Genomic DNA, 12997 nt, shown 5'->3' on the forward strand with positions numbered 1-12997 from the left:
TAATTGCCAGTGTCCCAAAGTCTTCCTTCGTTCCTGGTCCCAGTCTCTATCCCAAGATCAACATTCGTCTGGTTTGTATTTGCGGAATTAGAATCCACCAGCACATGTGCTCCTCTGCGACTGTTTTTGCTCAGTGCCATCTGTGAGAATATTCATTTTCACCGCTCCGTAGTACTTCGTTATAGAAACCTGCCACTATTTCCGTGCTTATTGTACTATGGCTGTACATTTCACTATTTCCCTCTTTAGCACTATTAGAAATAATGCTGATGTGAACACCCTTGTACACGCTTTTAATGCAAACGTACATAGATTCTCTCTCTGGTATATGGCTAGGGACAGAACTGATGGGTCATGGCATATATTCCGGTTTCGGTGCTAACACCAAATCGTATTCCAGAGGAGTTATACAAATACTATACTTAACAGACCATCAACAGGTCTCTCTGAATGAAATACCCCTTTTGTTGGTTAAATTGCCATTTGAGATAAAAAGTAAAATCACTTGAGGCCCAGCACCCCCAAACAGCAGAAGTTCCTGTCCTTTTCAGAAAACCTTAACCAATCATTATTGATTAAACATCTGTGACAGACAAAATATTATGGTTTAAAATTGTTTGAACACGCGCATCTGAACTCAATGTCTTTTTCGTGCACAGTAAGTCCTGCTGGATATTTCTCTGTATTAAAATTATGGAACCTGAAACTCCTAGAGCAGGATAAGACACCCATAGAAGAGATGATAGAACACCTCTTTGTTTTGTCTCTAAAGAATAACCCAAGGGAGGGGATGCGGAGAATAGGACCGGGCAATGTGGAGGACAGGCCAAATGACCCCCTAGTGGGTCACGTCCTAATCCCCACAGCCCGTGCATCTGTCACCTTCCCTGGCAGAAGGAACTTCGCATCGCATTCCATTCTAAAATGGAATGATGATGACTCTGGACCCTCCAACTGGGCCCAACAGACTCCCAGGGTTCCTTTTAAGAAGACGACAGTCACAGAAGGAGATGGGACCATTTCCAGCAGCAGAGCTCAGAGTCAGCAAGAGGAATCTGAAGGAACTCCACTTCTGCCCTTGAGAACGGCCAGGAGATGGATACCCGCCGGGGCCTCCAGGAGGAGCCAGCCCTGCCAGCATTTGGCTTTACCCTAATGAGACCTGACTGTCAATTTCTGACCTCCAGAACCGTGACAATAAATCTGTGGTCCTTTCCGCACTGAACGTATGGGACTTTGGAACCGCAGCCACAGGAAAGGCATACAAGGTGGTCCCAAGCAGACACCTGGTTTCCTAACACCTGGTGGTACAAGGTTCTAGCCACGAGCTCCTCCAGGAGGCGCAGCCAAATGACCACGTGCTGTCGGAGCCGTTTGCTCTACTCCAGCAGGACCGCCGGTGATGCTACAGGATCAAAGCCTGGTGCAAAAGCCAAGGTCACCTTAGCAACCACCTCACACCTGGATACAACTGTGACAGGTTTCAACTACCCTCAGAGTCTGAAAGCTAAAAGAGACACTTCCGAGCCCCAGGTAGGGAGCAGAGATGCGCGCAGCCCCCTGCACCTGTGCCTCGGGTCTCTCCTTGCCGCTGCCTCGCCCCCACCCTGCTTTGCAGGCTTCCGATGGAGCTTACGAACAGCTCATTAGCATTGGCCAGGAAAGCCCTTCATTTCTGACACATTAAATACAACTTGTATAATACACTTCCCGTTTCATTTTGCATTCAGCACCCTTTGTTCTCAGACCCCGTAATACCCTTATTAAGGGATCTGGTAGGGCCATTGGCAGGAAGGCAGGATGGCTTGGCTGCCATCACAGCTGCCACAGAGCCTAGCCTCAGGGGATACGGAAACCTTGAGCAAATTATTCACTAGCTCCCTGCACACTCTGAGCTCACCAGCACCCGGCAGGCTCTGGGCCGAGGGACGCAGGCGTGAGGCCGGGGAATCAGTCGAGTCTGAACAAGCTCTGCTTGGAGAAAAGCCTCCCCGGCCCACCCCCTCTCCTGATCCACGGTTCATGAGCCCCATGATCCCCCACAGCGATAAAGCAAAGAAAATGTTTAACTTACAACTCCTTGGTTCTCACTGCAACTCTTCAAAACAGTCCAATGTCAGGACCCCATTTCTTTTTTTTCAAATTTATCAAAACGACTCTCAAACCATTCATTTCAGGAGGACTCTGCGGCGATAAGGACAGGCTGAACAGTGACCTAGAATGTGGGTGTGCACTGAAATCCGTCCAGAAATTAATATCCTGTGTCCATTCATGACACGGGTTTTAAATGTTCAGGACTTTGCATCCTCAGAAGAACGTCTCCTTTCAAATAACACCTGCACATGGAGCGCCTGGGTGGCTCAGTGGGTTAAAGCCTCTGCCTTCAGCTCAGGTCATGATCCCAGGATCCTGGGATCGAGCCCTGCATCAGGCTCTCTGGTCAGCAGGGAGCCTGCTTCCCCCGTCCTCTGCCTGCCTCTCTGCTTACTTGTGCTCTTGGTCTGTCAGATAAATAAATAAAATCTTTAAAAAATAAAAATAATAATAACACCTGCACCCTCCGCTGGTGGGCAACCCTGACCACAGAGAGCTTCTGGGACGAATCTCTGCATGGGGCTGGCTATAAGTCCTTGGAGGGCAGCATGTGAACCATCTTCTCAATGGTGGAAAAGCACGATTTCTCCACATGCTGGTAATGCAATAACAGCCAAACTCCACATCCGTGATGCTCCGAGGAGAAAGAACCACACCCAGCAAAAGAAAGTCACATACCCAGGAGAAAAGGACACTCTGGTAGATAGTAATCAGCACGATCTAAATTCAAACAGGCGTGTGTTTAAGCAGTTATTTCCTCAAGTCCAAGAATGAGTATCACATCCAGAAGGAAGGGGAGGCTCCTGGAACCAGATTCTGGGCTCTCGAAATCACAGATGCTCAGAGCCCCAGCAGTGACTCCTGTGTCCCTTCAATGTCCAGACTCCCTCCCAGTCGACATTCACACTGAGGACCCACTGAGAGTGATGCCCAGACTCTGACAATGTGAAGATGAGCGAAACAGTCCCCAAACTCAAAAGCGAGCGGCTAGCAAGACACCAAACAAGCAAACTACCCCTTGATGAATGCGATCAGAGACGCTCCCCACACAGGACCAGACATTAGGAGAAAGTGACATTGAACACAGGCATTGAAGACGCCAGCTGGCAGGAAGGGCGGTGGGAAAAAAGAGAATTGCACACTCGGCAGCAGGAGCAAAGAGCCAACATTAAGAAGCAAGAAAACAAAAGTTTTCTCAGGGCGTTCGATGAGGCGCTCACCTGGGTGAAGACAAATTAGAAGCTAAGGGAAAATGCCTGTGAAAGACCCCGAGCCAGGATCAGGAGTCTGGAGGGAATCCCGGAGGCGACGGGGAGAGTCGTCAGTCCTCTAAGCCAGAAGAGGGCCTTTTTCGCTCATTCACTCATTCAACAAACAGTTCTCCTGGCTCCTCTAGAGATGAAAGCCTGAACAGAAGAGCACCTCTCCCTTCCTTCCTGACACTGGTACTCACTTGTGAAGACATGTGATCAGAAACACACACACACACACACACACACACGAAAAGTAAAGTAAAGCAGGTGGGAAAAGACAGTACAAGGAGTTTGGACACATGTGGCCCAGGAAGCCAACATCTTTAAGGGTGAGGGGCTGGCGTGCTCAGCTGAGACCCAAGGGTTGAAGCAAAGACTCACCGCTTTGAGCACGAAGGATGGGCAGCCAGGAAGGGTCACCGAGATGCTACAGGAGGAAGGGTGGATTGGAGAAGAAATGAAGGAAGTAGGGTTTAGGAACCTGGGGGTTGAATACCAGCAGAAACATCCCCCTGTGCATTATCCATAACCGACAGTCACTTGGCCTCCGACAAACAGCTCTGAGCAGGGACATCTCCTCACTGTCCCAGAGTGTAACTCTAAGGCCTGGGAAGTCTACTTCTCGCAACAGGAGTTCCTTCTCATATTAAGACAATGCCTGCTTCCCCGTAACTTCTTTGCACTGACCCTGATTCCACACTCAGGAGAAAATCCCAGGAAGCCCATTCCCTCTTCTGGATATATTTCCCATTAACTGGGGAAGATTCTGGTCATTTCCAAATCATTCATATCACATGCTTAGCACAGAAAAGTTCTAGTCAGTGTCCTAACAGCCCCCTCAGATGACTTTCAGTTTTATGTCATTTCATGCAGCAGGAGATGAAGGCCTAGCAAGAGTGGTGACCGTACCCCAAGTCACCCAGCTACTGTGGCTCAGCTGATCTGGGGGCCTGTGACCCTCCCCCACGCCACCCCCGCAATCTCAATGTCTCTTGCTGCTGCAGGTAATCTAACTTCCAAACATGATGCTGAGGGCATCCGCATCTCCGAGCGATCCCCTGAAATTAAACAGGGTTGAAAAATAAATAAACTCACATAAAGTATAAATAGCATCTCCACGAATGCAGGCAGCGACTCTGTCCCTGATTTATGGCTCCACTTGCCTTGAAACAGAAAACTCAAGGGTGTCAATAAACGGTTTGCGAAGTTGTTATGTTTAACTACAGAGAAAAGACTGTCTCCACGGGCTCTTTTGGAAATGCACGGATGTCTGCTGGCAACTGCGACGAGCTACCCTTTGTCTCCCAGTGACGACTCGGTCTTTTCTGGAGTCTCCGGACTCTGGGTCGGGCAGGTCATCCTGACGCTGAGCGCCCCCCACGGCCCACACCACCACCCTGTATTTCTGCGTACACACCTCTCATATTAGGTGTTCCCCTACCTCTCAGGGGGGCTCATTCCAGCCGTGGACAGAGTGATCCTTTACTACGATGACCTTGAGAGCTGGCTCCCTGCCATGTCCTCCCTAGATCTGGGAGCCATCTCTTTCAGGTGACAGCCCCGTGACCACGTGCTGAAGCTGACCATGTACAGTGGCAGCTTCTGCTTCTCCACAGTAAACAGCCTCAATTCCTTCCACTATTTCGTACGTAACAAGGTCTGAATGGGCACTGCCCTTCACCTAGGTTCTCCTAAATGTGCTGACTTGTCTCAACTGTTCTCAAAGTGCGGCATCCAGAAGCAAATGCTGTGGTCCGGCTACGGACTAACGGATACCCTGTAAAAGACAACGGTCACCTTTGTCATTCTAGCCAGAACACCTGTTAATGTACTCACATCATCTAGCCCCTGTTTAATGTCTTTTGTGATTCGGTCCCAAGGGGAGGATTTATGATTAAGCATCATGTTGATAAATAGGGCACCTGCACCCGGTCTGTGCAGGTCACCTTAGAGTATGATTGCCTTGATACTCCCCAGTTCCCGTCATCTATCTGCCTGTCTAATAAAATCATTCAAAGTCAAGGATCACGGTCACTCCATCCAGCAGAGCTGGCCCAGATAGCATGATGGTGGAAAGCAGACTTCTAGCTGGTATCAACCTATCGCTAAGCACAGTTGGTTATCTATGAATTCTCCATGCCACAGATCAATTCCCAGTCTCTTTTTTTGGAAACTCCACCACTTACCTTTGGGGGCCACCCATCCCCCATTCTGATTCCACATGTTTTAGGGACCTTCTCTACCCTAGGACCAAAAATAGCACAGGGCTCACAGCCTCCCCCAACGGCAGTGAATAGTCTCTAGACTACATGTGACCAGGTATAATCCAATCTGAGGAAATATTGCACAATTAGGGGGAGAAGGAACTCTTTCTACAGGCACTGGTGAGGGTTGGTTGTAACCTACAGCTTCCTCTGTGTAGATAAAACTGCCTGAAAGAAACCACGGCAGAGAAAAGTAGAGCAAAGGGAAGGAGGGAGACTGAGCTACAAAAATATAATCCAACCCTTCCTGAAGCCTATCCTACCTTTGAACTTAGTGGTTTCATCAGTTCCCAGTTTCCCTTGCTGCCAAATTCATTTGGGGCTGGGTATCCATCAATGAGCGCAAATCAAAATTCTGCTCACAGCCTCCCAGAAAGGTCATGTGACACCTCATCAAACCCTCGCCAAAGCCTGCTACCTCACTGAAGTCCCCATCTAAAACATGGCATTGTAGTTAGAAACTCCAGATCTCGAGTCCAATAACCCAGATCCATCCTGACTGGGTCTGGGGCCTTGGACAGATCACTGCGGGACTTCTGCCTCCCCATCCTCTTCTGTGCCAACTACAAGGGATTACCATCAAGAAAGAGTCAATGCATGCAAAATCCTTGCAACTAAACCTGACCTGCAGCAATGCCTGACACATGATCATCCTCGTTACTGTTGTTATTACTCTTATACTATTAGGATCAGTACCTGTCCAGTTGTACTGGCAAAGTCAGTGTTTCCCAGTATCAGCCCTGGACCAGCACCGGGTGCCCTCAACCTTCTTTTCCAAGGCTCTTCCATCATTCCTGGCATAAGGCTTCCTTCGGCCCCTTCTAGGATCAAGAGCAACTCACCTTCCTCCCTCTGATCTCTTTGCCAAAACTTACTCACCCACTGCCACAGCATCATTTACCCCATTTAGTGGATCAGCTGGAAACTCCTCTACTCTGGGGAGGCATGGGACAGGGAATAATAGGCCCTTGCCTGCTCTGTAGGCACCCAGTGCCATCTCCATCCTATGCAGCTGAGCAAACCTCAGAAAGGGAAGTGGAACTCCTACTTAAAAGGTTGGCCTGAGGGACGCCTGGGTAGCTCAGTTGGTTAAGCAGCTGCCTTTGGCTCAGGTCATGATCCCAGTGTCCTGGGATCGAGTCCCACATTGGGCTCCTTGCTCAGCAGGGAGCCTGCTTCTCCCTCTGCCTACCTGTGCTCGCTTTCTCATTCTTCCTCTCTCTGACAAATAAATAAATAAAATCTTAAAAAAAAAAAAAAAAAAAAAAAAAAAGGTTGGCCTGAGCTGTCAATAAAAATGCTGAAAAATCCAGTAGTGACACTCTCTCTCCCTCTCTAAAAAATGAAAATGTTTGAAAAAAAAAGGGGATGGGGGGGATGAGTGTCCGACTCTCGATTTCCACTCAGATCGTGGTCTCGGGGCTGTGGGGCTGAGCCCCACGTGGGATTCTGTGCTCAGATGGAGTCTGCTTATCCCTCCCCTCCCCCTCTGCCTCTCTCCTCATTCTCTTTCTCTCTAAAAAGGAATCAGTAAAATCTTTGGAGAAAAATAAAACACAGCAGTGGCTTCCTTGAGATAGATCTTCACTGGGGATTTTTTTTTTCCTTTTAACCTCACTTGTGGAGGCAGATAAAAAGACAGTGTCCTCCTCAACACTGTCAACCCTTCCCTCCCTGAAGCTCAGAAAACCATCTCCGATCTGTGGAACAGCACACGGCCTGGGAAACTGCTGGCTGGAGGAAGGGCTAGTCCGGTCTCCTCTGCTGGTTTCTGCACAGTGACGGGGACTGGCGTTCATTTCTTTTTGTTTGGGGAGGGCAGCTCTTCCAAAGCAGCCCGTCGGTGTAGCTGTGCATCTCTCGCACCTGCCCGGCTCCCGCAACCATCTCCCATGGTGCCCTACAAGTGGAGGCCCCGGGCTAACCCGTCTGCTGCCTCTAGGGCACCGTGCCCAACCATATCTGGACCACTGCCTTCCCCACTCCTGGCCCAGCAGAGGGGTTCAACACGAGCCGTAGCAATGGTGACAACAAAAGGTTCAATGTGTGAATAAAGGCACAAACCTCAGAATGAACAAAACATCTTGTTTCCATGAACAGTGGAGTAATCCTTCTGGGGCCCCAACCTCCCGCCCCTCATCGGCACGAGGATCGACGTGCAGAGACGGTCTCTGACCCGGGGGTCCCTCCCACCATGCCCCTGGACACAGGTGCGCCTCATTTTGCTTTCGTTTGCATTCTGTTCGCCTCCCTACCGACAGCTGCCACCACCCATGCAAACCTAGCAAGTCTCAGCCCGCACCCACGTGCAAGAGGGCACCCATCTCCTCCTGCTCTGAGGATGACAAGCTGAGATCACATGACCCAGAGGGGCTTTCCGAGGCCTCCGGGACGGCCCGTACCCTCTGTCTTCCCTCCTAGTCCCACCCTGTGCGGAAGCCGCCTTCTTACCTTCCAAGCTCCCGGCGAACAGGTAAAGCCAGGTGATGGCCGGGATGCAGAGAACAGTCAGGGAGGCAGCCAGGAATTTCCGTCTCCCTCTGCAGATTCCCAGCATCCTCTCAGAAGTGGCAACCCCTAATCCCAGCGCCGCTTCTCTGCCCGGAGCACGGGGTCCTCGGCCTCCCTCATAATACTTTCTGAAAGGAAGAGCAAAGAGGAAGAGCTGAGCTCCGGGCACCGTAAAAGGACGAAAATTGCAAGGGAGAGGCATCCCGGAGATCCTGAAAGTATCTGGCTCCTTGGCGACTTCCTGCTGACCTTCTAGACTAAGAGACGATGCCGCAGTCTTACATCTACCCGAACCACGACAGCTCCTTAGTAAATAAAGGATGATGACCACTATGACATCTCTCCCTGCCCCCCTTCCCTCTCTCTCTTGCGCGCACGCACACATGCACACACACACACACACACACACACACACACACACACAAGTATTTTGAGCCCAGATTCATCTGAAGTCTGAACACACACACTTACTAAAAATGCATTTAGTTAGCGCCTTGTATGTACCAAGCGCTAACCGGGTGCTGTGTTTTCAAAAGTGACAGGAATGCCGGTTAGCGTCAAAGAACATAGTCTAACAAGAGAGATCAACGTAAAACATCCACGGGAACTCCAGAAATGCTGAGGACAGAGAATTGCACGGAACTCTGCGGGAAGGCAAAGGAAGCTGCTGACCGATCCCCAGGCGGTCAAGAGGGCAGAAGGGTTCCAGAGTTCGAGACACGGAGAGGCGGCGGAAGGCACCTGGGGCTGCCTGCCCAGCGCACTCAGAGGAGAGGAGTCTGGAGGCTGGCTTGGCCGCAAGGTCACATGCAGGAAACGACATCCTGATCCTAGCCGATAACCTAAAAACGCTCCTCGGGGACTCTTAACAGCTTCCACCTTGAATGTGGAGGAAGATGTTCCGAAAAGCACAAGAATGATTAAAACACGCAGAAGACGGGAGAGGAACAGATAACCTGTCCCCAGCCTGCAGAGAGCCAGTCCTCGGGCCATGCAGAAGACGCTGAGACATGTCGAAGGAAGAGGGAGAAGGTCAACACACCTGCGGCAAAGGCCCAGAATCCTCCACCCAGGGATCTGACCGGCAGCCATGTGCCTTATAAAGGAATTTAAAAACCAACAGACCACGCAATTTCATTTCCACCTAGCTCCTCTCTTTGAAGTCACACTGGCTGCTGGCAGAGCAAGGAGTCCCCATTAGCTTCCCAAAAGGAGCAGAACCCACCCCTGGGGCAGCTACACACGGCTTCCCACCCCCAGAGGACGGCTGTCTGTGAAATTGCTGGTTTGGGTGTCCCTCTGGGTGTTCCCATAGTATGTCCTTCCCTCTGCCATAACCCTTGAATCCCGTGGGACGATGGTCTGGTTGAACCGTCTGCCTTTCCCACCAGCCTGGGGGGTTTCCGGGAGACAGACCTTGTCTACTCACCGTGCACTCCCCAAGACTGGGCATACGTCTGTCACCTGCAGGCTGGGTGGTAACTGCTGAATGAATCAGGGGGATCAGATCCTAACCCAAGGCTGCTCTTCCAAGCTTCAGGAGTCTGTGTTCAGCAAGTTGCGGGCAATGAACACCTAACGGAGCCATCTCAACTGTCAAGGCCAGATGGGATTCTGCACCCACTCTGAAATAATTTTCTGAATGGCCCTCCATTGAAACAGATGAATGACCCCAGGGCTGGAGGGCGTGGACTCGCAAGGGAAACCAAACAAGCAAAATTGCTTTAAACAAAGCATGTTGATTGGAGAAAAGTCTCCCCACCCCCCGCCTTGACAAGTTTGTTATTCTGGAGCTCAGGCAGAGAACCCCTCACACAATCTGTGAGTCACCAACGATGGCCGGGGGTGAGGATCGCCCCAACACAGGCCCATCTCGCAGGAGGAATAGGGGACAGGAGGCTATGCAGCTGCATCTGGATTCAAATCCAGTCCCACACGCGACTAGCTGTGACAGTGGCAAGCCCCCTCTCGCTGGGCAAGCCTCCTTTTGTTTCTCAAAAGCAATGCACTCTCTGTCAGAGGGCCTTAAGTGAGAGAGCCCTTGAGTAAGTGCCCAGCAAAGACCGATGGGGCGCGTGGCAGGGTGAGCCCCACCTCCTCCTAAGACAGAGGGTAGAGCAGCCCTGCTCAGGCTTTTCCAGAAAACAGATCATCATGCAATGGGGGATCTCAGCCTGAAGCATCCCTACGGGAATCTCCATTAGAAGACACCACCATGTTAAAATGGCCCTTTGTGCATTTTGTTTTGTTTTGTTTTGTTTTTTTTTAAAGAATGTATTTATTTATTTGACAGAGAGAGACCACAAGCAGGCAGAGAGGCAGAGGAGGAAGCAGGTTCCCCACTGAGCAGAGAGCCTGATGCGGGACTCGATCCCAGGACCCTGAGATCATGACTGAGTCGAAGGCAGAGGCTTAACCCACTAAGCCACCCAGGCACCCCGGCTTGTTCTGTTTTGCAGGTCACCTATAATAATAGTAGCAAAGACAACTAGCAGTAATAACCTACGAGGTAGGAACCAGTTTGCATCCCCATTTAATGGATGAGAAACCAAGGCCTCGAAAGACCCATTAGCCAAAGGTCTAACACACCTATGGCAGCGACACCTCAGGCTCTCCTCTCTCTAAGGAACTGAGTCTAACAACCTTTGCCAGGGGGCATTTTCCTTCTGGCCTAACCTAAATTCTTCATGTTGAGTCTTATGATTATTTTCTTCCCAGAGTCAAATATATTGCCACTGTTTGCTCTTAAAAAAAAAAAATTGTTCAATAGAACAAAAACTGGAAAGCTACTGGTGAATTTGGATTTCAGGGGAAAGCAGGAATATTATATGGAGCTGAACTCAAGTGGTGTTAATATTTAAAAGCATTAAAAAAAAAAACTCTTTAAGACACTTATTTTCCTCTTTTCCTCGCTCCATCTGCAAAAGTTAATTTCAACTGGCATAATTCGCCCAAAGTTTTAAAACAGAGTCTAGGGTGGCTTGCATTTTATGATAACACTGGCGTCTGAAATTAAACCCAGCAGGTAAAAAATATTCCTTCATGGATTTGACTTTTAAATGACACCTCTGTGCACTAAAAACACATTTTAAAGAAAAATCTCAATTTTTATCAGAAGCTACTCTAGGAAGTTAATACAGGAATCAACACAAGAAGGAAGGAAGGAAGAAACCAGAGGTGGGCTGGAAATTACTTCCCACACACGGGCAAATGTTGATGGGTGACCTGAGTAAATCAGTCTGGAACCTGCTTTTGCCTGGTCAGAAGGAGACGAGACCCCTGGGTGAACAGATGGGGCAAAGACTCATGGCTAAAATGCCCCTGCCTCGAACCCAACACCCAATTCCTTGCCCAGGCTGGTCAATTTCTCCTACTAAAACATCTACTACTCCATCTGTCTTCTCCCATATGTCTCAACCAATGAAATTCACATTTATGCAAAACATTGCATGAGCCAGAAAGATTATCATGATCAATTAAAGCCACAAAAACAACATTCACAGCTGAAAGTAAATTGTGATTACAAGTATCCTTCAGTCCGACATAATACACTGTATATACATGAATAAATACCTAAATAAAACTGTACATACAAAAAAAGGTATAAAAGTTACAGGTTGGGGCACCTGGGTGGCTCAGTGGGTTAAGCCTTTGCCTTCGGCTCAGGTCATGATCCCAGGGTCCTGGGATTGAGCCCCGCATCGGGCTTTCTGCTCAGCAGGGAACCTGCTTCCTCCTCTCTCTCTGCCTACTTGTGGTCTCTCTCTGTCAAATAAATAAGTAAAATCTTTAAAAAAATATTTAAAAACTTGAATTATCATGTCTTCTTGGTATGTTGCACATGATCCAAAATACTTCAGTGCGGACGGTGAAGAATACGTTAGTTTCACTTTGCATGTAAGGTGCAGTGATTTAAAATCTGTAGGATCCTCACTGAGAAAACACCCTCCAGGGGTGGCCAGCTACCATTTGAGAGACTCTAGTCAGAAGCTCACATTCCAAATGTTGATCTGATCAACACTGGAGATTGTCCTTGGTTTTTTTGTTTTGTTTCTTAAACTTTTTTAAAGTCAGCTCCACGGCCTGTGTGGAGCTTGAACTGGCAACCCCAAGGTCAAGAGTTGCATGCTTCACCAACTGAGCCAGTCAGGCGCCCCTGGAGATTGTCTTTTAATTAGCATCATTACAAACGAGTTTTCATGGGCGTTCAAGATGTATGAGTTGTCTAGAAATACAGCACACGAAGAGGAATAAAGATCTAAGTATCTCCAAAAGAAACAAACAAAAAGTCTAAGGAAACTAAAGGCCAAAACCCTTCAGAGCCAAATTCATCTTATGGGCAGGCAACAGAGTAGGGTCACCGACTGTAACGTTAAGATCGGGTGAATCCTATCAGTTCCACACTGCCATCCGAGTCTCTCAAGTGAACCTTTCTTGCAAGATGCTGCCCCAGTTCCTAACAGGGCACAGGGCTGGCCCTCCCTGAGCTTCCAGTACAGGTCCTACAGCAGACAGACCCTCTCTAGATGTTAGCTTTGTTTTTTCGTTATTTGTACTATTCTACCTCCCGCCTTTCCCGAGCCTCTCAAGCACAGCCTGACTCTTCAGCCATGCCTTTCCTCCTCTGCGGGACCTCCCGAGGAATTTCAAGTCCTTGCTGCTTCGGCGGAACATCTCCCGACAAGTCCAGACCTGGAGGGGCTCCTCCCTTTGTTCTAAACTCCAAAGGCGGTCAGGAGCACATTCCTGATACTTCATGGTCTTGGAATCATTTCCTGGCATTAATTTCTCTTCGCTACACCAAACCCCCTTGAGGACCAAGGATCCAGGTCCTCTCGTGTTTGTTTTCAGCTTCTGCCTGAGACCAGCAGCTAA

General features: G+C 49.2%; 1 protein-coding gene across 5 annotated transcripts in view; it reads right to left on the bottom strand.

Moving 5' to 3' along the window:
- LARGE1 (LARGE xylosyl- and glucuronyltransferase 1) overlaps positions 1–12997 on the bottom strand; it is a 526862-nt gene that overhangs the window by 381078 nt on the left and 132787 nt on the right. For all 5 annotated transcript variants that reach the window (XM_059186798.1, XM_059186795.1, XM_059186796.1 and 2 more), the window contains exon 2: positions 8063–8250. In XM_059186798.1, the coding sequence (XP_059042781.1) occupies positions 8063–8168 (106 nt within the window). In that variant the 5' untranslated portion in view covers positions 8169–8250. The remainder of the gene's footprint in view (positions 1–8062; positions 8251–12997) is intronic.

This window comes from Mustela lutreola, chromosome 8 (genome assembly GCF_030435805.1).
Source record: "Mustela lutreola isolate mMusLut2 chromosome 8, mMusLut2.pri, whole genome shotgun sequence".
In the NCBI taxonomy this organism is placed as follows: Eukaryota; Metazoa; Chordata; class Mammalia; order Carnivora; family Mustelidae; genus Mustela; species Mustela lutreola.